This window comes from Miniopterus natalensis, chromosome 13 (assembly GCF_054644295.1).
Source record: "Miniopterus natalensis isolate mMinNat1 chromosome 13, mMinNat1.hap1, whole genome shotgun sequence".
NCBI lineage: Eukaryota > Metazoa > Chordata > Mammalia > Chiroptera > Miniopteridae > Miniopterus > Miniopterus natalensis.
The window spans coordinates 6061805-6087845 of NC_142093.1; the positions used below are offsets into that span (position 1 = coordinate 6061805).

The window sequence follows — 26041 nt, forward strand, 5'->3', positions numbered from 1 at the left end:
ATCTCCTTCCCATTTCTTTCTACCCCACGCAAGCTAAATGCAGAGCTCCAACAGGACTCAGCAACCCTCATGTCCTACTGTCAGTATCCTACTGTCTTAACAAGAGTAGTCCCTCCCATCACCTTCCTTCCCCCTCTCTCTCCTTCCCTCCCTCCCTTCCTTTCCTCTTTTCCTTCCTTCCCTCCCTCACTCCCCCATCATCTTCCTTCCCTCCCTCCCTCCCCCATCACCTTCCTTCCTTCCCTCACTCCCCCATCACCTTCCCTCCGTCCCTCCCTCCCTCCCTCCCTCCCCCCCCCATCACCTTCCTTCCTTCCCTCCTTCCCACCCTCAGTCTTTGTCTTTTCTTTATTTTTAAATAAGTTTACTACCCAGATGTTTTGATTCAACTTGAGGGCAACTGTGATTTTTGAGTCTTTTTCCTCTATTCATGGACCTACTCGGGTCAGCCTCACCTAGTCACTGCTTTTAAAATTTAAATTTTAAATTAATATCTTTTTAAAATTTAGGAAATATTGACAAGTACAATGAGTAAGATCCCCTACCAATGACTGGATGCTCACTGTATCTGAAGACAGCTACCGTGAAGTGTCTTACAGGCATAAATCTTCACAAGACTCCTGGGAGGTAGGCACTGGTGTTACCCCGTTTTACAAATAGAGAAACAGACACAGAGAAACTGAGTTATCTTATGATCACATAGTTAACGAAAGTAGAAGGGTCCAGGTTTGAACCCAGAAACCCTCGCTCCGAAACCTGAGCTTCTAACCATGGCACAGACTGACCCTCAAGAATAAAGTCAGAGGCATGATGGGAAAAACGACCTTCAGTTTCTTTCTCCAGGAATAACCACCCTTAAACATGTCGTATTTTCTATGAAAAAAACGTAATCGGATCAGAGTATTAAGTTTGCAGTCCTGGTTATAGATTCTCAGATTAGATTATATTTCCTATATTATGTGTTCATAAATATGAACTTCATCAACTACATAGCATTCCATCACGTGGAGAGGACATCATTTATGTCATCACTCTTCTGCTGTTAAATCTCGAGGTTTCTGATTTTTTACTATCATAATACTATGACGAATATTCTTGTTCATAAATTTTGACTGTAGCTGTTCAGTTCTATAGAGCAAAGCCCTTGTGTCGAAGCTATTTTTAAGTCTGAGTGCATTCTGGGAATCAGGATATTTTAGAACTCTCACCAGCCGACCCACAAGCAGTGTGTGAGGGGCCATGTCCTCATCCTGTCGCCGGGCTGCCAGCTAGGGAAGTGAAAATGGCCCGCTGGTAGTTCCTGTTTACGCGGCTGGTCACTGGCGAGCCGGCCGGCTCCCCACCCTTCTTACCACCCGTGCTGCTTTGCCAGCTGTTTCATGCTCTTGTTCTTTTTGCCAGTGGTGAGCTCCTGTGTTTCTTGTCCCTGTGAGTCCTTCATAGCCGTCACCTTTGACTCTCATATTTGTGAGAAATATTTTCCCAAGTTTGGCCTTTGCTGAGCATCTGCATTTAGATGCTAATTAACTTACAAGTATGGAGATCTGAATAAAAATGGTCCAGCACGGAGGCCAGTGTTTCTGAACATAAGCAGGCTTATCAGGCAGATATCTGACTGAAAACATCTGTAGTAGTCATTTTACTACCAGGAGTTTCCAAGGCTTGGTTACTGACCTGGGAGGGACTAAAGAAGTAACTTTGCACTTTCCTGCTTTCCAGGCTGGAAAAAACAGGGAAGTCCTTGGAGAACAGCTTCAGTGCAAATTGCTTTCAACTTTTTTGACACTGGTATTAAAACGCCACCCCAAATACCAGTGGTAATAAAGAATCCAACTTAAAAGGGGGAGTAGGTGTAAATGTAACACGAGAGTTTTTTTGAATCTTGCTGGCCAGTTGCTGAAGAATCAGTGGTGAAGCACCCAGTGGTGCCTCCCCTCCCTAGTCTGGGGGAAACCGGGCGACTGGGGACTAAATGTTGAGATGAGATTTTTTGAACCAAGAGGAACTGCTCATATTTTCTTGGGATAAGAATCATCCCCACATCCTGCCCTGTTGCTCTCAAGGGAAATCAGCTCCCACTTCTTCTGTTTTTTACCCTGGTCCCTGTTCTCATGTTCCTCTGCCCTACCCAGTGCCTTCTCCTCTCTGCTATCCTCCTGTTGTCCACAGAATGGCCCATTTTGTGCAGCCTTGATGACTGGACACTCCCCACCCGCACCCCTACCCCCGAACATGTTTAGTCCTATTTTCAAAAGAGAAGGAGTCTTATATTCTGATCAGAAACCATAGGGGTGTCACAGGGACAAGGCTACCTGTAAATAGATTATTTTTAGGGAAAGCCACACACACTCCCCTAGCCCCACAAGAATTATCTGGTTTTTGGTTGCATGTTAGTTGGGTGCCAGGATTGTGTGATGCATGAAAAGGTGCAGTTTTTGAACTTAGTCCTGTGTTCAAACACTGGGTCTATCCCTTTCCCGGCAGGAAGATCCAGGGTCCGGTCAGGCGGAGGCTGGTTTGACCAGTGGGGTGGTGTGGCTGTGGCTGGTTAGAGGGACTGTGGAGTACGCAAAGGTCAGGGAGTGTGTAGACCCTAATGGCCAAAGACAGCTATAGACACCAGGGTACACTGAGCGTTTGCGTGATGCGCTCAGAGTTGGAGGCAGTGAGCACAGGAAGTGGCTGTGTTACTGCAACTGACTCGGTGTGTCAACCGCAGAGGTACTGGGTGAGGCTGTGGCCTTGAGGGGAGAAGCTGTGTCCATTGACCTTGGATGAGGTCCTTAGCATCTGAGTTTTACTTCTCTTGTAAGGTGAAGACGATACGTACCTTATCGAATTATATGGAGGATTGCATGAGATCACGTATACAAGGCTCTCATCTTTAGCACCTAGCACAGAGTAAGTGCTGTAAGTACTCAAAAAAGGAAAGTGTTCTGATATTAATACATAAAAATATTTTATTTGTGAGAGAATAAGATATTTTTTCTAAAATTTTCAATTATAGGAAAATGTGCCTGAATACCAACCTTACCTGCTGTTAAGATGATTGAGTGGCCTCAGGCCAGGGAAAGCACTAGAAAGTGGTAGGGGAAACAGATGCCTTCTGTCCTGGAGCTGTGGACCCAAAGTTGTTAAACAACCTTAGGATGTGAACAAGGGCCCCTTTCAAAGTCCTCCCTCCCCTCCTCCTCCCTCTTGGTAGAGAATCATTCGCTGGAGTCTGGCCCTCCGGAGTCAGACTGCCTGGGTCTAAAGCATGGCTCCTCCGCTTTTTAGTCATGACTTCTAACAACTTTTTCAACTTCTCTACGCCTTCATTTCTTATGTAAAATGGGAACAAAATTAGTGCTTTCTTTAAAGGATTTTTATAAGATTCCAATGGAATGAATCATCCAAAGCACTTAGCACTGAATAAGCTTGTTAGTATTGCCACCATTGCTGGGATAACTGGTGTGGCCATGACGGGTGCCTCTGTGGATCATACACACAGCTCTCCCTACAGACTGTAAGAACTGGGCCTGCCCACTAATTGGAGCAGAGAAGTTATGTGGGTGCTAATCTATCTCACCATTTAATTTAGGAAAGAAGACAGAAAGTCTAAATCTACTGCCCCTTTTTAGCCCCTGCAGTGACCACCAATCTCAGGTGCTCTGTATACACAAGATTGAATGGTGGCAATCAGTCTGTCTTCCTGTTTTTACTGAGTTACAGCTAAAGCTTGAATTTAGGCTTCAAGAACACTACAGGGACCATCATGCTGATGCCTCTAACTATTCTCAGGTGTTCCAGCCAGTGGTTAAAAGTCTGGCCCAGGGAAGCCTGCCCAGGTTTGAATCCTGGGCTACCATCATTAGGCCTTAGGTGTGGGGTCTTGGGCAAGTTACTTAACCCTTCCGTGCCTCAGTTTCTTATTAGTACAACAGTATTGGTGAGGATAATAGCTCCTACTTCTTAGGGTTGTTATGAGGGTTAATGTGAGTTAATCTATGTCAAGCACCTGGAATCATATCGCAGCCTCGGCCTCCAGGCCTGGTCTGTTTACCAGACCTCCACCAGCAGCTGGGGCAATGGCTCCCATGTTCTGCTGTCCTGTACCTCCATTCCCACAGATAAGCAGAGTGCTTCACAGAGACAAGCAGGGTAAATGCAAGTCTGGTTCTGGTTTATTTCTTACTGGAGAACGACAGCTTCCATTGGCAAACATGGAAACCAGGCAGTGTCCTTGTCCTAAGAACAGGTTTTGGGGACTAGCAATGCTGGGTGACTGAGGTCAGCGGTAGGGACCTCAGTATCAGTAGGTAGTTCTGATACTGGTGACAAGAGCAAAGCCAACATTTATTTTCTACCATGTCCCAAGGATTTGGCAGATACTATCTCATTTAGAAAATGAAACTTCTGAAAATAGAAGTTTAAGAAATTAGCAACTTTAGAAAGAAGCTATAGAAAAAGAAAAAGAGCTATGGAGTCTGAGAGAAGTAATATTATATGGAAGACTGAAGTTTAGGGACTGAAAGCCAACTATAACAGTGGCTACCACAGCCACCTCGAGTCTACTGAGAGTCCCCTTCTTTTTGAGTCACAGTTAGGTCACCTGCCTCTACTACAACCAACTGAAATAGAAAAATATAGATTTTTTTTTTCTTAAAGGTGGACTTTTGGGTCTTACAAGGAATCTTGGCTTGACCACTTCCTCCCAGGCAAATCTTAACTGCGTCTTTTAACCTCTTAGAGCCTTAGTACTTTCATCTGTAAAATGTTTTTTAAAAATTAGCGTTAATTATATGTAAATTTCCTTGAATAGTGTCAGCAGACTCTAGGCTTCCCAATGAGAGCTGAAGGACAAGAAATGGGAGGGGAAAGGAGAATCACTTATTACATTTATTGTGTTCTATTAACGTTATTCTGCCAGATAGGGCTTAGGGTGCTTTAGTAAATAGCAAACATAAGAGGATTCCTCTCCAGAGTCCCTGAGTGAACGTTTTCTTCCCTGATCCTACCTAATTAAAAATTACCATCAATGTTTTAATTATACCATTGATATTTCTTTTCAATAATTGCAAAGGGGCCTTAACCATGTTACAGGACACGCCGATATTACTCTGGAATGTAATGCACTGTGTTTCTGATATTAATACTAATTTGTAGGCTTAGTTACATGGAGAAAAAGTGACATTCATGGGACAAATGGGGACTCTGAGAAAACCTTTTCCGAAACACAGGTCTATGTCACAGCACGTAGGAAGTGAAGCAAACTAGCAGGACCATCCAACTTAACACATTCCCTGGCATTTGGAGCTATGGTGGGGAAAACAGGCAGGCTCCCCAGTTAATTTCACACTTCCTCTATACATTTCAAAAACAAGGTGTGACTCCGCAGCCCAGCCCAATGGAAAAAAAAAAACAACCTTCAGAAGGCTGACTGCCAGGTACTCTGCAAACCCCCTGCCCTGCCTTAGAGGAGCCTTCTTTCCTGGTGTCTGTTTGCTGTGACAAATCCCAACCTGCTCAGGGAAAGCAAGGGCTTTAAGCTTCTTGAAAGATGTTTCCTGCACATTAAGGCTCTGGATTTACCAGAGCTGCTGGCCTTTGTCATTCTGACTGTAGGCTTGTCTGCGCTCTACAAAACCTAGGGGAAATTTATTAAAGAGGGAGAAGGGGAGGAACCTGGCATCCACCATGTGTCCACTGTGGACTGTCTTCCCAACAGCTCTGTGAAATAAGGGTTTGTTGTGCGCGTTTGACATATGAGGGAATCTGAGCTCCGAGGGGTTACCTCCTCCCCAGACCACGCCATTTCTCCAGCAGTGCACCCATGTGCTCTGAACCGTCTAGGCGGTTTTGGTGGAGGGGATGGAGGCCCGCTGGGGCGCTCGGCTACTCTCCTCTAGGCCCCTGGGCCCACCTCCTGGCTGCAGGCTGCCCCAGGTTTGTTTTCTTTGGCTCCCTCTTTAATGAGTTCCACAGGACAATGCTAAGTCTAGTTATGCAGCCTTAATTGGTTTAGTTACAACAAGATAATTCCTTTTTTCTTCTCTTAGAGGCCTTTCTGTTTAAAGCCGTTTTAGCTGGAAGATGCTAATTATCAATGAGGAGAAAGTGACACCTGAAGAGTTCATCTTCCATCTTGGTCCTTGCCTTCTCCTTTGAACTCCCTCTCTCCGGCCCTCTTTCCCACTTCATCACTCGTCCCCCACCATCATAAAAGAGAGCTCTGCCCGGGCGGGTGGCAGAACTTTCTTTCTCACTTGCCAGGGAGTCGTTCCCTCCGCAGCTGTCTCACAGGCATGGACAACCTGCGCGAGACCTTCCTCGGCCTGGAGGATGGCTTGGGCTCTGACAGCCCTGGCCTGCTGTCCTCCTGGGACTGGAAACACAGGGCAGCACCCTTTGAGCTGAACCAGGCTTCGCCCACTCAGAGCCTGTCGCCGGCCCCGTCGCTGGAGTCTTACACCTCTTCCTGTCCGGCTGTGGCTGGGCTGCCCTGTGGGCATGGAGGTGCCAGCAACGAGGGCAGTGATGGCTGCAGTGGCCATGGCACTGGTGGCCTGGTAGAGGTGGACTACAATATGTTAGCTTTCCCACCTGCCTACCTGCAGGGCGCTGGGGGCCCCAAGGCCCAGAAGGGCACCAAAGTCAGGATGTCTGTCCAGCGGAGACGGAAGGCCAGCGAGAGGGAGAAGCTCCGGATGAGGACCTTGGCAGATGCTCTGCACACCCTCCGGAATTACCTGCCACCCATCTACAGCCAGAGGGGCCAGCCACTCACCAAGATCCAGACGCTGAAGTACACCATCAAGTACATCGGAGAACTCACTGACCTCCTCAACAGCGGGAGGGAGCCCCGGCCCCAGAGCGCCTGAGCCCCGGGGACTCCACTGTCCAGCTCCCTGGACCCACAGCACACAGTATGTTTATCTAGTCAGCGTGGTGACCTTGTTGCTGGGAAAGGGAGTTCCCACTGGACTTGGTGGAACCGCCAGACGAGCAGGTACTTTGCTTCCAGTTTTCCCACCACTTCTCAGGAGTCTCACCCTTTGCAAAGACACGGATCAGTTTTCCTTTCTCGGTCTGTTCAAGTTATTTTAAAGGGTCAATGATCTTAAATGCAGTCTTTCAATAATGTGAAATTGCTACAGTTCATCTTCTCTGGTCCTTTTGGTGTTGGGAGTTTGCTTTCTGTTGCTAACTAACCAGTATTTTGTACAGGATCCAGGGTGACACCTGGATTCTTTCTTAGAAAGTTCTGTGTTGAGTAAAGAGCACATCTCTCTCTCTCTCTCTCTCTCTCTCTCTCTCTGTGTGTGTGTGTGTGTGTGTGTGTCTGTGTGTGTCTGAAATCATGCCTTTACTTGCACAGGGACCCAAATTCTTTAAATGCAGCAGGAATGAGTGTCATGGTAAACAGAAAGGCACAGGCAGACAGGCTATGTTAGACAGAGTGACAAGCCTAAAGCCTGATGCCTCCTCTCAAGGAAAGGAAAAGTCTGCGAGGCCTATGCAGGGAATGGGGAAGCGGGGAGGACAGGAGGCAGAGGAGGAGGGCTCCCCACACCGCACACCGCACCCCACACCCCGGGATGGGCCTGAAGCAGGCCTGGGAGGGCAGGAGTGCCCTGTGCCAGGCCTGGTGTGAGTGTGACCTCCCTGCATCTGTCACTCATTTGTCAAGCAAAGAGACTGGTTCAAAAAGAAAACCAGACTATTTTACTTATATAGAAAAGTACAAGAGCCAGGATTAAACCCAAGTGTACCTCCAATCCCTGCAAAGTTATTTATTTCTTCACCCATGGCATCTTCTCCTACCGCACCCCCCAAATCACCCCCTGTGCACCCATACACAAACACACCCACTTCACTGTGCCTCATCTTAGTGGGTGAATATATCGCCTTCAGCTTGGCTAATTTGTTGGCACATGGCATCAAAAAGGGGGCTTTGAATTCAGGAGGTTCTCGGAACCTAATAGGCTTTAAGGATGAATATTCCTCCCCTCTGATTGTTAAGCATCTGTATTTGGCTTTCAGTGTTTATGTCTCCTGTATTTTTTTTCTATTGGTGAATTTTCATCTTTTTTAAAAGTGACAAGCTACAAAGGCAGTAGAGGTGTTCACAATTTAATATAGAGCTTCTCTACTTTTTCCTTTGCATAAAGCATACAAATAAGTATAGGCATATACACATTTTTAAAGAATACCTTTAATTCTGCAAATTGCTTTTGTGTTTTTTTTTTTAACTTGGAATGTATAGTAAAAGTCCTTCCAAGTTACCACAAATAAATCTGCACCGTAAGTGCCATTATTACCTTCAGCCTGTGCATGAGGAGATTGAAGCACAGACTTGCCCTGTGGCCCACGTGTGAATGTGCCCAGGTGTCATCTCATTTGTTTAATGAATCACCTTTTGAATGCCATTTAGGTAGGTTTCAGGTTTTTATAATTACAAAAAATGCTTTAAAAACATCACAACTAGCTTTATACACCGGTATTTTATTTAGCCTGAGAAATTCCCTGAAATGGAATTCCTGGATCAGAATGTATGCACATTTTAAAGTTGAATAAATACTTTTATAAAGTTTGTAGTTATTGACACTTGCCCTAACATAATGTGACAGAAACAACACCTGTTCCCTGGATACTACCAGGCTCCTGAACTGTTTTAAAGGATAAAATATGATTATGTCATTGTGTTCATTCTCATTTTCCTATGTACTATTTGAGATGGTGCATCTTTTAAAATTTTATGTTTTTCTGTTGTTCATTTTGGTTCCTTTTTATAATTTGCCAGGTTATGTTCTTTGCCATTTTTCTGTTGGTTATTTATCTCCTGGTTAATTTGGCAGAGTTCTTAGTACATTATATGTGATAAAAATATTTCCTTCCAATCTATCATTTTGATATAATCTTCGTTTATGATGTCTTATATTTGATTTTTACTATGCTATCTGTTCCTCTTTGAAGCTTTCCATTTTTTATATGATCAAATGTCTCCTTTTTAATGGCTTGTGTATTTTGTCACTTTGCTTAATTTTTCCCAGCTCCAAGGCTATCTAAATGTTCAGATTTAAAAAAAAAATATTTTTGTAATTATTTATCTATGGTTCTTTAACATACCTGCAGTTTATTTTTTTCTGTTTTTGTGCATAGAAGGAATCCGACTTTATTTCTGATTAGTGTTTTTATAACTGAAGACTGTCTTGTCATTGGCAGGTGGCGCATGATGGTCACAGTTGCTAAAACGTCACCTTGTGTGTACAAACCTTCATCAGCTTCTCTACTCAGTGGTGGCACTTTAGGCAAGAAACTAGAAAATGCTGGACAGTGTCAAGGTTTTCTCCAAGGGACTCTACTGGTGTATGTATAGATGTTCATATGAGAGTGTGTGTGTACATGCATGTATGCGTTTGCGATTTCGTGTGTTGGGGGAGGAGGATCAGAAGGGAGGGTGACGTGGGGAAGGGCGTGTCCAGCCTTTGATCAGCTTTCAGGTCAGTTGTCATTTCCTTGCCATTTGTAAGAGAGTAGACCCAAATGCTCAAGATGTTTGGTTTTTTTCAAGTTCAGGCATGAAGAATGGTTCAAAAATAGCTTGAGTAATTTTGGTTTCCCTGGGGACTAAATACTGTGGATGGGTTAGGTCCTAACTTTCAGAAAATTCTGGAAAGCCACAGACTCAGCTCCTAGCTGGTCTTGCCCTCAGGACTCCTGAGATGCCAGTGGAGGGGAGGCATCTGGAAAGGCAGGAGGAGGTAACAGCTTCCTGGGAGGAGGCCCCTGGCCCAGGGCCGGCTGCACTTGGCGCAGCTGCAGGCCCCCCCAGAGTGTATGGGCAGCCCCGGCCTGTCCAGGGGGCAGCTGTCCATCAGCATCTGAGTGTGGCAGTCCCCGATGAGATCACTTCCCTTTGGGAGAGGGTAGCTGGAACAGGTCCCCGATTTCTCTAGGGAGCATTTAAAAGCAGCTGGCCTGGGCAGAGCTCAAGGAGAGGAGTAAGTCACTTCTGGGGCATAGATAGGAAACCACAATTTGTGTGTGTCCAGTGTGCTGTGGTGGGAATTTTCATATTTTTAAGTTCACATTAACCTCTTAACCCCAGGCAATGGGCATTATCAGTCCCATCTTGAGGATGAAGAAACTAAGGTTTAGGACAGTGAGGCAGTGCAAAGCCACATGATCAGCTAGTGGCATGTGGCTGACCAGTTGGCTAGTGAGTTGGGCTCTAACTCCAAAGCTCAGGCCCCTTCTGCGGAATCCTGCCACTGCCCTGCACTGGGCAGCAGGAGAGCATTCTGGACAAATCCTCACTCCTGGGTCTTCCCCCCTTTTATCTGCATCTCCAGCTCAGGGACCCTCACTTCTTTCACCACCTGAGGCATTTCAGAAGGCGCTATGCATATTGCCCTCTAAATTATTTCCCTTTGAACTCTGCCTCAACCCCAAACATTTCCAGAAATTCCTTTCTGTTCCTTCCTGGTGCCGAGAGTACGTCTTCATTCACAGAGGAAACCTGATGTCTCTTCATTTGTGTTCAAGAAAGTGTCTGCAGTTCACACCTGGTCTGAGGTCGCTTTGTTCTTGCAGTTTCTGCCACGTTAGCTGATTGGGACAGAGGCCGGAGCAGGGGTGGGGAGATGCTCTGCAGACTAACCAGTCAGCAGAATCACCCTTAACGTTCCTTCAGATAGTTTTAAAAACAGCAGCAAAAGAGATAGTGAGTTTTGCCTACGTAAGTGAGTTTTGTGTTGTTGCCTTGGAGGTCCTATTACAATTTTTCCATAGGTTCTGTGCCTGCACCCAGGTGACAGTGGATTCCCAACAGTCCCCGAACATGCTCCAGGCTGCAAGAAGGAGCCTGGGCCTGGCCCTGGCCCTGGCCCTGGCCCCGGCCCCTGTAATGCCACTTGTCCTCCTATGTTGCAAATGAGATATTGAAGCTAACGCAGTGCCCCTGAGAACTCCCGGAAGGGCTTGATCTTGATATTTGAGTTCCAGAAGGGGCCTTGAACTCTGAGGAGGAAGAAGGCAGGAATTATTTCAGGAGGCTGGGGAGGAGGACCATTATCTGTTCGTCTCTTGGGTTTCAAAACTATTGACCTTCCCTCCCTAAGCAAGCAGTTCCCCTGAAGTTCATACAAATGAACTCTGTTGACTTCTGTTTGTCTTCACTGGGGAGACGGGCAGGGCTGAGGTCAGGGGGAGAGGAGAGCTGGGAAAGCGGCGCCCGGGCTGTTCGGGCTATTGGCAGCCCAGGCAGCAACAGCTGAGGGTGGATGCATCCTCGGAGGTGTCAGGCTCAGGGCCAAGGGCTCGCTATGCTTTCCCTCCTTTAATCTTGACTGCTAACAATAGGAGATGGCTATTATTAGCCCATTTTGTAAATAAAGCAACAGGCACAGAGAGGTCACCTTGGCCAAGGTCACCTACTGGGAGCAGGGCCCAGGATTCTACCCAGGTCTGCTTGACTCATCCTTCCCACAGTACTGAGGTCTCTGCCGGAAAAGCAGCAGTAAACACAACAACAGAGAAGCCTCTGCATTCAAGCCTCGCCCACTAGTCTGTGCTCTTGCTCTGTGTTTGTGTTGTCCAAACACTTACTAGTGTTGCTATAGATCAGGGCGGATGTGAAATCGTGATACCCTTTCTACTCCCCTCCCACATGGGACGGATAGAGCATGATCTCTCTCAAAATAGAATTTTTTTTTTAAAGTGTGGACATTTTGTAACAACTTTGGGGCATTTGTATGCCTCCAAAGGTATATAAACCTGATTTCAGAAATACCTGTTCCCAGGGGCTACAGCTAGATATCTTTTTCTTCAGTTTCTTTCAGGCACAAAGTGACAAAATTAAAATGGCAATAATTATAATAGCAACTAATATTTAGTGTGTGCTTGCTCTGGGCAGGTACTGTTACGTAAATTACACGAAATAACTATTTTAACCTGTATGAAGTAAGAAATAACTACTTTAACAACCACCTGAAGGACTAAAGTTACCCCATTTTATAGATGGGGAAACTGAGGCACAGAAAGGTGAAAACTTGATTCAAACCCCAGCCTGGTGTGTGTGTACCACTACACCAGGTGTGTCGTTATATTGCTTTAGTGATTACAAGCATTTTACGTACATTATTCTGTTTAATTCTTACCTGTACCTCACTACGTAGGAGGAATTATGTCTACTTTACAGATGAAGACATGAAGGCTCATAATGACAGAATATTATAACTATTCATAAATGACAGAGCAGGCACCAGAATCCACAATTAAACTCCTAATCTCGTTCTGGGTTAACTATGCTGTCTCCTAGGAACTCCAGTCACGCCCTAAACCCTGCCTCCAAATTCAGCCCCATAGACAGAACAACACAATGTGCCCTGTGGCAGTTTTCCGTAAGGTGGGTTTTGCACCGAAACCACCCTAATTTGAAATGTAATCCCTGTGATCCCTGTGCATACACAAACAATCAGCATCGCATGCCATGTAGGGCAGTGAAAACCTAAACCCTTGAGCACAATTTTATTCCCCTTCATAATTCAGGAATTAGCTTCCCCAAGAGACCCCTGTCGTGATTTTTATTGCCTAATTACTTCCCAGCAGAGAGAGACGATGGCATTTAAGTAATTTCAGTTCCAGGATGCTAACAAACATCACAAAGCCGGCTGTGTCCCAGGGCAGCTGAGCGTCTGGCAGTGGGCTGAGGACTGGCCCCTGGAACAGAGAAGGTGCGATGGTGACGGGACCCCAGGCCAGCACAGAGGGCAGCTGTGGCGTCCCGAGTCCGCGTCAGCCTGGCCCTCCCACTGTGCGGGATGAAGGGGCGCACTGATGAGGGGCCCACAGCCCAGAGAGGGAGCAAGGCGAGTAAAGAGATGAGAGGAACCGCTGCTCTGCAGGACTCAGGGAAGGTGTCACATAGGAGGCGGCTCTTTTTTTTTTAATCTTTATTATTTAAAGTATTACAGATGTCCCCTTAAAACACTAAATCAAGATCAGATTTTCAATTACTATATTGGGCTGGGCATAACTAAATTGAGAATGTTTTTGTGATTCTTTAGATTGAATGAGCAAAACAGGCATAGGACATGCCAAGCTTTTACCCTAGGGGTGAAGAGACGTTTTTTATTGTTGAAAGTATTTTCCCCAGGTCTTCTCCGCACTGCTATCTGTTCATAGGTCACATACATAGGCATGTAGGTTCTTTGATTAATCTCTCCCCCCCTCCGCACTCCCGCCTTCCCTCTGAATCTCAGAGGAGGCTTCTCTTGAAGTTGTCCTCTAGGCATTTGAAGGAGCCACGTCCTACACAGAGTAAGGGCACCTGCAAAAGCATGGAGGTCTGAGAAGGCTCTAAGGCTTGGGATCCGAAGTGGGCTGGTTTGGCTGAAGCACAGACTGCGTTTGGAGGAGCAGGGAAAGGACAGGGACAGGCAGAGGGAGCAGGAGGCTGAGGGCCTGAATGCCCTTCAAGCTGCAGGGACGCCGACTCAACCTGAGAAAAGCCCCTCTCACACCTAACTCAGGTGGTTACTTACCTGGGTTTCAGTCAAAGCCCCAGCACAGAACATGACACACGGATAGAGTAATCGGCATAGTGTCCAAGGTACAGTCACTAAATAAGCTTGTCTCGTTTTACTTATGTGATAATACTTTACATACCCATGATGGGGAAATCCAGTCTTTAGCAAATTTAAACACAAGTAACACTGTGTTCTTTTTCTTTTTAATTTTTTATTTATTGATTGATTTTAGAGAAGAAAGGAGAGAGAGGGGAGGAGAGAGAGAGAAACATCGATTTGTTGTTCCACTTAATTAGGCATGTTTTAGTTGATTCTTGCATGTGCCCTGACCTGGGATTGAACCTGCAACCTTGGGACATGGGGACAGTGCTCTAACCAACTGAGCTACCGAGTCAGGGCAACACCGTGTTCTTTATAAACCTGTTATCTTGTCTCATCCTCACAATAACCTTCTAAGGGCAAAGTGTAGCCTCTGTGCTCAAGGAGTTTCAGTGGAGCGGGGGGAGATAGGCCTATACCTAAATGAGCATAATACAGGCAAAATATAAAGGGGAAAAAACACTTTGAAAGGTGTCCAAAATCAGCGAGGAAAGGGACGGGGGGAGGAGGGCGTTCTGTGTGGTAGGCCTACTCCCACCTTCCAATACGGTAGAACCTTCATGGAGGTGAGCATTCTTACTCCCAGTCTCTTCAGGTGGGAAGGAAACTATGGAAGTTACACCCATGGGGTGGAAGACAGTTTCCTGGAAATCCTTGGCATTTGCCAGCTTATTAAAAATAAATAAAAAATCATGTGGAAACCAGAGACCTTATTATAAGATCAGTGCTAGAGACCAGCAGTTAACATACGTAACTAAAGTCTAGATTTCAATCCGAACAGCACAACCTTACATGTTTTTCAGTGTTGGAGGTTCTCACAAAACAAACCTCACCACCCAGATGTGGGGCCTTTGGAAGCTACAGGAATCAACATCTTCATTCTCTGGAAGTGAACTTGAAGAGTTAATTTTATGCACTGTCTTTATGCTAAATTTAAAACTTTGCTTATTGCAAATATTAACAAGATAAATAAAAAGGCTGTTGAAAAAGTAAAAGAGATGTGAAAGGTATTGAGGGTGGGGGAATAGTTTAATTCCCAGTAGATAAAACGGCCACTTGTGAGCCCTCCTAACAGCCTAGGCAGGAAGAGAGACAGTGACGTGGAATCATTGTCTGAAGACAAAGAGGTTCTTGGCATTAGGTGCTGAAAGAATGGGCCTCACAAGGTCCAGTCTGTTTTACTGCTCAATCTTTAAGAGTAGTTTCCTAGAAGATGAAAGGATGTGATGATTTTACATGGATTCTCAAAATGAGCCAAAAGTTCGATGTAATTTTCTCTCAGGAGACCTGTCACCCTAGGGAATGAGTTCAGTTGGCCAAATTTCTGATGTCTAGGCAGAAACATCTTTACCAAATCAGTCCCTAGGTATCTGAAATGGTCTGCACCGATTCTTTGTGATCAGCCTCATTAGGTCTCTGCCGAAATGTCACCTCCTCGGAGTATAACTATCCCACCCAACAAAGGAGTCCCAAGTTCCTGCCACCCTTTCACCAGTTTCATGGACAGTAGATTATGTCTGTACGTTTTCCTCTCATGAATATTCCCTCTGGGGTGGAGACTTTGTCTTGTTCAAAGCTCTATTTCCAGTGTATACCTGGAGCATCAAAACCCTTACCAGCCACGTGGCTGGGGTGTGAAAGACAACCTGCCAGATGGAGGCCATCCCAGGAGCTGCCGCACCCAAGATCATACCTGTGAGGATGCTTGGAACGTCTTCATGGTGAGACCCCGAACCCCATCTGACCATGCTCTTCTATGGGACCTCAGTCTCCCATCCCAGCTAGAGGCGAGATTCAGAAGCTCAGTGGAAGGATCTCAGGAGTTTTCCTGCCCCACACTGGCCTCAGGGATGGCTGCCGTCACATCCTCTGGCTCATCCTGGGCCAGGCCCATTGGGATTAAAGGAACTTCTTTCTCAAAAGAGACCTTTGTTGTAAATGTCCCACAGCTTTTTTATCCACTCATCTACTGCTGGGCACTTGGGCTGTTGCCAGGTCTGAGGTATTGTAAATTGCACTGCTATGAACATAGGGGAGCATATATTCCTTCTGATTAGTGTTTCAGGATTCTTAGGGTATATTCAACCCAAGGACACAGACAATGGTGTGGTGAGGGAGTGGGGAGGGAGGCGGGCATGGGGTGGAAAGGGTCAATGGGGAGAAAAAGAGACATCTGTAATATTTTGAACAACAAAAAAAGAGACCTTTGAGAAGAAGGTTTGCTGATTTGTGTACACTTTAGGCCCCTCATCTTAATAGATAAGAGCTCCTCTTGTCCTCAGGTCAATATGATTATTTTCCCATTAATCCACCTACTCAGGTATTCAGAAGCTGCCGTCTAGTTCTAGCAGGTGATGGGGCTTCATATTGTGAACATCAGCATGCCTATGAAGAGGGCAAGGGTAACCCCAGAGTACTTTGTGTGTAAGAGGAGAGCTTGTGTAAGACAATCAGCAGGAGCTGCCCCACAGGATTTGCCAGTGTGGTTTAGTCAGCCATTATCAATACAGCAGAAGGCCGGTGACGCCAAATAAGAGTAGGAAAAACTGACTCAGTCTGAAACAATTACCATATTGCATAGTCTACATAGCTTTCAGTGCTTATGTTAACCGAGGAGTAGCTTCTGCTTAGTAACCGATTTAACAGAATTTTAGCTAGTTTAGCAGGATTGAGCAAAAATATGAAACGATAGTGCTTTTCCTTCAACTTTGTGAATTATGACATGACTTGTTGCTTCCAGAAAGCATTTTTTTTCCCTGTGTTTTTTTTTTCTTTTCTCTTTTTCTGGCCAAATATAACAGAAATTCTCACTTGTGAGAATTGGAAGGAGCAATGTCACATGTCCATGACTCTCTGGCACCTCCAGATGAGTAGGCTTAAGGGTAAGGGCCTTGTAGCTCTGGAAGCTATTGCTTTAAACTCTACTACTTTCTTCATAAGATTTATTTACTTGGCTTTTAAGCTCTGTTTTCTCATTTGTACAGTGGGGATAACAGCTCCTAGGGCTGTTGAGAGATTAGTGAGCTAATGCATGTGATGTTCTTATAGTGCTGGACATGTGTTAAAGGCTCAGTAAATGGCAGCTCTTACTGATCACCTCTAGAGGTTGGGGCTGAGTCATATGGCAGCCACATGAGAGACAACACTGTAGAATCCCAACAGGGAATGAAGAGCTCAAGGGGACATACAGGCCCATTGCTTAATTTTATCTAGAAAAACAGCCAGAGACATAAGAAATTCCAGGTAAAACGTAAGTTCAAGTCCAAGCTCTCCCCATAATCCTCTGTGGCTTCTGTAAGATGCATGGCTACGTTCTGAAGTAGCCACCCCCACACAGCTGTTTCTTACTGGGAACAGTCAACTATTTACCTACATACATCTACCCACGTGTGAAATCTGCCAGTCATGCCGTGGCAGAGGTCTAGGTCCCAGAGAAGTAATGCCAACAGATGGCAAATGGGGCGTGTTAATCTCAGAAAGCCAGAAGGTACCAGGGATTTATGGGAAACATGTGGCCTTTTTGATATCTACTTGCAAAATATGCAATCCTTCGGCATGGATAAAGCCAAGGAGAGATCAGTGACCCTCCACGCCCCATGAGAACCGAGAGCAGGCAAAGCTGTGCTCCCAGATTACGGGCACTCACCGACTGCATGAAAGTCCAGATACTGTCTCATGTGGGCGGCCTCCAGGGTCATTCGCATGCGACTCCCCACACTGCAGAGCAATGGAGTCGCAGGTGTGTGTGGAAGCAGAAAGGAAGCGGGCGACGAGCCTCTGAATACCACTGCAGCCCCTCCACGCCGGGTGGACAAGAAACCTCGTCACCTGCCTGCAGCAGGGGCTCCGTGTCTGAAAACCAAAGCTCCTGGAGTAACTAACCTGCAACAAAAGACAGAACAAACTCTGCTGTGAAGTGCGAACACGATGCCTTCCCCCTCCTGCTTCGAGAGGTACTGAGCGGAGTTTACCAAGAGAGAGGGGTGAGCGTAGCAGGGTGAGACACACACACAGGAGTGGGCAAAAGTTAGGGTTACAGTTATCATACAAAGAATACAATAATAATAACACAAGTGTTTTGCCTACTCACAACCATGAACTACTTTTGTCAACCTCTGTACAGATAAAGAGAGACACAGACACAGAGAAACAAAAACACAGAGACACAGAAAAAGACCAGAGCCCTGAGGTGGTGCGGCCTCCTTTAGACCCATAGAAAGGGGCAGCGGCCCTCGCCTCACAGCAGGAGGCAGAGCCGTGGTACAGCCCAAGCCCAGCCTGCGCTCCGGGCCTTTTACCTTCGCCTTCTGCTTGGCCTGCCAGCATGGCACTGTCCTCGGAGGGGCTGGCAATCACCAGGAGAATCCCTAACAGCTGTCCTTCCTCCCCTCGGGCAATAAGGCAGGATTCAGGACAGCTGCCCTGCAAGGAGCCCCCCATCCCTGCTTCCTTCCTAAAGCTTCCCTTCCCAGCTCACTCAGGAATGTTCTACAAACACTCCAAGAGAGGCCCCAAAGTAAGGCTGCCAGATGAAATCCAGGCTCCCCTGTTCTAATTTTAGCTCGTACTTGGAATATTGAATGTTGGACATATTTGCAGTACTCAGGACATGCTTATAGTAAAGAAGTATTCATTGTTTATCAGAAATTCAAATTTAACAGGCCATCCTGAATTTTTATTTGCTAAACTTGGCACCCTCTACTCCAAAGTTTTGTTGAGCAGAAAAGAAAAACTTCAGGATGAGCAAGAATATATATACTTTTCCAAATAAAAATATTTTCTGCCACTTTTGGCCAGATGTGCAAATTAAAAGGGTAGCTGGGAAAGGCCTGTGAGATGTTTGGCCAAGACTAAGTGAAAGTCAGGGATGAATAAACCTGAATATATCTGTGCACATCGAAAGCATCCCTCTACTTATTGGAATGGGAACTTTTCTACGGCAGGAATACATCATGGATTAAAACCCTTTTAATGAGGAACTTCTATGTAGCAGCGATTGTGCTAGAGACCAGGGGTGTGGGGTAGATAAAACAGTTTATCTCTTGCTCACAGGGTTAGTGCGTCACTCCCCCATAACCTGCCCCCAGGCTGTTGATTGGAGCCCTCAGGAGAAATCTGAAACTGGTCCCCATGCACCTAGGATAAGGAGATACAGAGGAAAGAGGCAGGCCACCCCAGATTTGTAGGTGGCAGGTTTAATAAAGAAGGGAACTTATATATGAGGCTCGTCTTAGGCCCCTTAAGACAAGTAGATCCCCACACCCACCCACCAGAATCTTAAGTTTCTTCAGAGGCCTTAACTGGGTTCAACGGCATAGTCAGTCCAGATGGCCTCAACACCACCTCCCTCTCCCAAGGCTTGTCCTTGAAACAGCTCCTTGTGTGGGAACTTTGGGAGGAACTTACATCCCAAGGACCGGGGGGCAGGGAGCCTCCAATAGCCAGAGTCCAGCTTGGGGTCAGCCGGTGGTCACATGCTCCAGATGACCTCTTCCAACACAGGCCTGGCTGGTGGGATGCACTGTTACCTTCTCTACGCTCAGCTGCGAACGGGGGTTGGGTGCCCCCGGGGCTCACCAAGGCTTCTGAGCAGTTCCTGGCTGATGGGGGAGCGGCCTGCCCCACGATCAATGTGTTCCGGGCTCTGGTTTCTAATTTGCTGCCAGTGATGGGTCAAATATGGGAAGTTTTGCCCTTTTTACATTTAAGAGACTTTCTTAGGATCCAGAATTACCTGCAGAGCTTTCTCTGGCCCCAATCTGCTGAATGAATTCCCTCTCCTGTCTGGACTTCCATGTGCTGATAAGTAAAATGAGAGAGTTGGGCAAGGTGATCCCTGAGGGCCGTGCCAGCTGGTGCGCTCCCTGATCTTTTATTAAGGGAATCTTCCTCCTATGAGGGCCACAGTCAATGAACTAATGCCTCGGGCAGAGGCCGGGCAGGGCAGTTCTGGCTGCCAGCAGAGCAGGGCTCTGTGACTGCTGTGGGCATGGAGGAATTTCTTCACTCAATTTAGGACTTCCTGCTGGTCACATCTGCTGGAACAGATGCCAAAGTATGACTGTGGGGAGATTCTCCAGGATCTGGAACATCCCTAAATCAACCAAGGAGCATTTACTGGGAGCAGGAGAAAGCAAACCCAGGAATAACTCCCCGGGGGGAATGTGAATGCCATCTGGGGGGTTGGGGGGACTGTGGGGGAGCTGCAGCCATTCTGGTTGACTGGGTAAAATTAATTAAAAAAAAATTCGTGTTTTGTGCAATATTTTTTATATTAAAAAATTCCCAAGAGTAGCAAGTTAAATTGTCTAGGGTGGTTGAGTGAAAGGAGGACACGGTCTGCGTACTTTCTGTGCCCCTGGGAAGCCTGCTGGAAGCCAAGGGGACACTGAGCCGGTGGTTTTCCGTGGCCGCCGGCCTGCGCCGGTGCAATGGCAGGAACCAGCCACCGGGGGGCGCCTGTGCCCGCCTAATGGACAGGAGCGCCCCGGGGAGCAGCCCGAGTGCTGTGCGCGAGGTGCGCCCTGGGCAGCCCTAGTCCCTGGAAAGGCGCCCCCGAAGTAGGCCGCTGGCGGCCCTGCTGGGGACATTAGCTGGCCCCGTGTAGGGGGGCCAGTGCCCACACGAGGCTGGCCTGAGAAAGAGGTTCTCGGGCCTGGAGGCCCGGACGCCAGGCTCCCCACGCTTTCTCGGGTTGAGTGGGCTTTTCCGCCGGCTGCTGTGGATCGCTAGGTACCAGAGCGAAAGGGCCGAGGCCCACAGCGAGGCAAGTGACCAGGACAAGCCCAGGAGCCGCAGCTTCCAGGAGACTCAGGTAGGAGGTTATGCAAAGGTGAGACCAGGCACCTGCCCCTGAGCCAGCGGGGAGAGCCTGGCAGAGCCTCAGGGAGGGGCCCCAGCCTTAAAGGAAGTGGGAAGTGGGGAGGGAGGAGGTGGCACCTGCCCTGGAGCCTCCCACTCAGGCCCCTGAGGTGTGCACGTTCCTCACCCCACGCAGTGGACACCTGGCACACAGGGGCCCTGAAGGCAGTCCGTGGGACCAGCCATGACAGGGCCACAGCAGTCGCCAATTCAGTAAAAAGGAAGAAAAAGACCCATAACACACACATATACACGCCACAAAATGCTTTTTTTTTACCGTCACCTCCCTGCCCTGATATACTGGAAGTCAGGAAAAGGGGGGTGCTGGAAAAGAACAAGTCACCCCTTTGCACCCCAAGGCGTCTCTGACTCCAGGCCCCTTCAGCCACAAGGCCAAGCGGCAAGCGGGGGAGTGAACGCTGTGCATTGGCTGCAGAACTGTCAGCTGCGTGAAATGTACCTCCGACCACCCTGGACTTTTCACAAACAGAACTACCTGAGAGGTTGTGGCATCTGCCCGGGGTGTCGCTGAGCGCAAAAACAGAGCCATATGACAGGACGTGGTTGAAATCCGTGACTGGAAAAGGAATCCATTTCAGGCTTATTTTCGAGTTAGGCCTGACCAGCGAGCCTCTCGGCCCTGGTTTTCTCTGGCACGTGATCAGCGCTGGTCAGTGCTCTTCCCACAGTGGCCCGGGGCTGGGGAGGGAGGAGGGCTCCCCAGTGAAGTCAGTCACTTATGAGACACTCGGCCTCTCTTTCTGCCCCTGCTCTTTCTCACCCCTCCCAGGGCCTAAGCACTTTTAGTCAAAACACCTGAGCAGCACCTCTCGGGGCTCTGTAGGATCTGAAGACATAGGTTTTCAGTTAGTTCCAGAAGAAAAGGGATTGAAATCATGGAAGCAAAAGGCTTCCACGGGACTAGAGCAGGGGTTGGAAAACTGTCAAAGCTGGAGGGGAAATATTTTAGGCTCTGCTGGGTCACGCAGTCCAATTTTTACTCATAGTTGGAAAAAAGACACAGATAACACAACTGAAAGGGCGTGGCTGGGTTCCGATTCGAGCTTTATTTATGGGCGGCAACGTTTGAATTTCATCACTTTCATGTGCTATGAAATGTCATTTTTTTTTCAACTATTCTTAGCTTGCAGTTGAAGTTTACAGACCCCTGTCGTCCTTGATGGTCCCCTCAAGGATCATGTTGGTCAATAAACATAGCCCAAGGTGTTCCCTGCAAAGTTTCTCTTAACAACCACCCAAGTGGGACAGAATGCGGGGGATGTTATAGTTCCCCAGGGACACTTATTACAAACCTTGCAGGTTCCCAGGGCAAGGAGCCTGCTGCCGAGCCCCCTTCAGTCCTCCCCTCTCTCTCGGCTGTGAAATTCCTGGAGAATAGTGGCCGTAAGCCTCACAGGTGACTACCTCAGTGTCCTGCAGCGTGTGTGTGTAGTTCACGGAGGAGGCATCCCAAATCAGGTGTTGGAGAGGAGAGAGCATCTCCTGCAATCACCTGCTTACGTGGGAGAGCGCTGGAGCCCCAGGAGGGAAGCGACTTCCCCAGGACTGTGCAACAGCCCAGAGGTGAGGCCAAGACTAGGAGCAGTCGCTGGAACGGGCGTGCTTTTGGGAGCCATCTGCAGCTCGGCGCCCTACTGGGTGTGCTGCGGAGACAGACTGGTTTTCTGAGGAGCCTGGGCATAAACAGAGTGGTGCTACTCCTTACAGTCACTGTCCCCAACTGGAGTACAGTCACCTTACCCTTCCCACATCCTGGCAGGTTTCATAGGCTCTGCATGTTTTCTCTTATTAAAATGAGTCCTGCCTGGCTGGTGTGGCTCACTGGTTGAGCGTCCGACCCAGGAACCAAGAGGTTGCTGGTTCGATTCCCGGGTTAGGGCACATGCAGTCCGGCAGAGCGTTGGGCAGGGAGGTGGAGAGGGGCTGGTGCTGTGCCAGGACATGCTTGGCACCCAGCTCCCTGGGAAGGGTGCCCGAATGGGTAGTGTTTGCCGATTTCCGTGGGGGGAATGTCCCAGCAGGGCTGGCTTCACGGCCAGGGCGGTGTCACTGGACATGGAGTTGGGAGGAGACGTGCAGGAGCACCCTCTCCAGAGCCGACGTGAGCAGGAGTGCACACAGCCCTGGGTGAAGGACAGGGGCCAGCTTCCGCCTGAGTGGGCACAGATACAGCCTTGCTGACAGCCACTGCTGCTCTGGCTGGCCCGATGGGCTGCGATGCCCTCTGTGTCCCCAGCACCCCCGCCGCTCAGTCCCTGCACGTGGGAGACCCAGCCCGTCCACTCGTGCTCGGCTCCCACTGCACGCCTGTCAGGGGCCTCTGGCTGGGGGGCCCCGGTCCAGGTGGGCGACCCTCCCATGTGAGGTACCTGCAAGACGGCCCAAGCCGAGCTCCGTTCCATCTCGTGTGCTTGACCTACAGGACACCACACGTCCCTGACGCAACAAGCCACCGGAGTAGTTTAGGCCTGTCCCCCACTCCCAACTCTCGATGAGCAATTTTTCTCCCTCACAACCCTTCTGACACTAACTACAGTTCTGTAAAGTACGTAATGCTCGATGGTGCCAACAGACAGCTCTGTGACAGGCTCGGGTATCCGCGGAACTACCCCTTTCATCGTTGTTTGAGAGGGAGCTCTTCCTACTTATAAAAAGTTTGCGGTAAACAGTGGCCGTGTTACGCCGGCCGCAGCCTCGCACGCCTGTGTTTGCCTCTTCTGTTAATTGCATTTTCTCTGGGGCGTGATTTAATCTCGTGTTACTTTGTACAGTAACATGCTGCGCAGCCTTACCCTATAGCCTGGTTGTGTAATGTATATGCGTAATTTATTGCCCCGTTAAATGTTTTAGTATAAATATGTCCCACACAATATTTGGAGAATCTTCTTAAAGAACCACTCTGTCAGAGAGCCGTGACTTAAGGAAGCATATTAAAGAAATCAGTGACATTCTATGAGTCTTAAATTGATATGCATCCCCACTCATATTAGTACACACACAAAATCTGAAAAATTAAAATATGTGTGGATTATTGGACACGTGGATCACTGGATAAATGGATTAAAGATGCCTCCTGGTTTGTTTGGCAGTGGGCCACCAATTTGCAGCCTGAGATTTTAGATGTATTATTAGATAAGTTTATGGTTTGGGAAGAAAAGAAAGAACAGCCTTAGTTTTGTTTAGAAAAATGATTTTTTTTTTTTTTTTTTTTCATTTTGGTCTTCTCCACTGTACTAGCCCTGCTCCAGCAGCTAGCTGAGAGAATGCACACTTGTGATTATGAACTGTTTGGAGGTGTTTGCATGTTTTATTTTATACAGAAGTGGTTGGAGGGCTATTAGAAGTGGTCCTCTGAGAGCTGGCCTGCCCCAAGGACAAGTGTGAATTCTCCAGCATCTCTGAGAAGTAAGTGGCAGGCAGTCATCCAACTGGGAGTGAGTCCCGAGGGGAATGGTTTCTTCTAATACCAAGTGGACTGGGCTCACCAACCGCGAGAACTGGATAAATTGCAGAGGGATGCTCAGAGGGTAATTTGGACAATTGCAAAGAGTAGACTAGAATCACAGGTTTCTTATCAGTAAGCAGGCTGCCTGGGTGCCTGCAGCACTGAGATGGATGGATGGATGGATGGATGGATGGATGGATGGATGGATGGATGGATGGATGGATGGATGAGTGGATGGATGGATGGATGGATGGATGGATGGATGGATGGATGGATGGATGGATGGATGGATGGGACATTAGTCTCTGTACCTGCTCAGGAGCCAGATGAGCCGAGGCCTGTGAGATGCAGTTGGAACGTGAGTGGACGGACCAGGCAGGGTCCTAACTGAGGTTCGCTGACCTTAATAAGCCTTTCACATTGTGTGTACTGCTATCTGCTTCAAAGGCTTGGGGCTGAGGTGTCTGATAGCTTGAGCGTGAGGCTCTCTTATGCTGTTGGAAGGGCCTAGAATGGGAAGGCCAGAGAATCTGGAGGGAGCTGAAGATCTCTCTCTCTGTCTTTGTCCTGGCCCCACAAATGTTAGGGATAGAGCTGAATTTATGGGTAACTGTATGAACTTGTTTTATTCAGGAAAGCAAAGAGAAAGACATGTCAGTTTCATTATTAACTTGCAAAATAGGCTCTTGAAGCCTATAACAATGACTTTGGAGAAAGGAATTAATTCTAGAAGCTTCAGGTTCTGGCATAAACAGTGGGTGAGAAAGGGAATAAGTGAAGGACCAGGCTTGATAGAACACGCGGTGAGACATGAGAAGACCTTCGAACTTGGGTCTGAAAGTTGGTGGAGGCACTAAGAAGGGGGGAAGTTGGATGTCCCAGGCAAGTTTGGAAGAGTCCCAAGCAGCATCTGTTTTTGCAGACCATATAGAGGTATCTGCTTCGGCGTAGCGTTTGCACCAGGGCACAGTGGCAGCTGAGGGAGCCGTCTGGGACGATGGCCTCAGGGGACCTTACAGGGCCCCTCGCGCTGTGCAGTGTGGGGAACGGGCTGAGAGTTTCCAAGCCCCACAGAGGTACCACGGAAGTGCTGGAAGTGGGGTGACAGCCCCAAAACACTAGGGTCAGGTCCATGAGGAACAGAATGAGCTCAATAAGCAACTGAGAGCCCCGTGAGAATGTGTCTATCGGTGATGAGTGACTGTGGGGTGAGCGTCAAACACTGGGCAGCCCGTCTCGGCGGAGGCCCACTGTGGGGACTTTACTCCACTTAAGCGCCGGCTGGGGGACACACAGCCCTCCCCAGATCATGGATACCTTAGAGGACAAGGGAAGGAAGGGGGCGTGGGAGGAGCCTGAATTCACAGCATTGCCTCTAGGAATCACCAGGCTTCTTTGGAATTACCAGGATTATTTTTTCTGCCGCCCTATAGAAGTGGGCCAAGAACTCGGTCAGTGATAGAGAAATAAAGAAAGTAAAAGTTTGTACTTCTGAATCTGAGTCCTCGAAATTCATTCAGTAGCCCCCGTTCTTTGTACAAAGCCTGGTATAACGTTAATGCTCAGAAAACCTTTGCTGACTGAGGAAATGAAAGAGGGATGAGTGAACGAAGGCGCAGCTCCTCCGACGGTCAGAGAGCAGTTTGGAAGCCGGGCTGCGAGCCCTGCAGCCTAAGGACCCGTTTGTCAGGACCTGCAGACTCTGCCCTGGGCTGCTTTACGCAGAATGAGAGAAAGCAGTTCAGCCGGCTACTCACACCTGTTCCTTCACCGTGCGAGCCAAGGGTGTGCTTTCCAGTGGGACTTAGGTGGTGCTCCGCACCCAACTAGGAATTTATTTAGCTAACGTGAAATCCCTCTTTATACATGGAAAAGGAACATGGGTACTAGGGGCCAGAAAGAAAAGTAGAAGATAATTCACACTTATTACTCCCTTTGTCTTGAAGCCCCACCTTTTCCAGGTTAACTTTTAAGTCACCATTATTATTACCGTCATTTTGTAATGGTTAAGCTGTAGCTCTGATTAGCACACTGGACACTCAACAAAACTTCAAATGTGGTTGAACGAGTTGATGAATGAAAATTGAGTCACGCGCTCGAG

General features: G+C 47.9%; 1 protein-coding gene across 1 annotated transcript; it reads left to right on the forward strand.

Moving 5' to 3' along the window:
• Positions 1-342: 342 nt before the first annotated feature.
• On the forward strand, positions 343-7232 carry MSGN1 (mesogenin 1). Its single transcript, XM_016224774.2, has 2 exons — positions 343-627; positions 6042-7232. The coding sequence occupies exon 2, from the start codon at positions 6288-6290 to the stop codon at positions 6861-6863; it is 576 nt and encodes a 191-aa protein (XP_016080260.1). The 5' UTR covers positions 343-627; positions 6042-6287; the 3' UTR covers positions 6864-7232.
• The last annotated feature ends 18809 nt before the right edge of the window (positions 7233-26041 follow it).

Coding starts and splice junctions, on each gene's coding strand:
- MSGN1 (XM_016224774.2), top strand. CDS start 6,288: ATGGACAACCTGCGCGAGACCTTCCTCGGCCTGGAGGATGGCTTGGGC.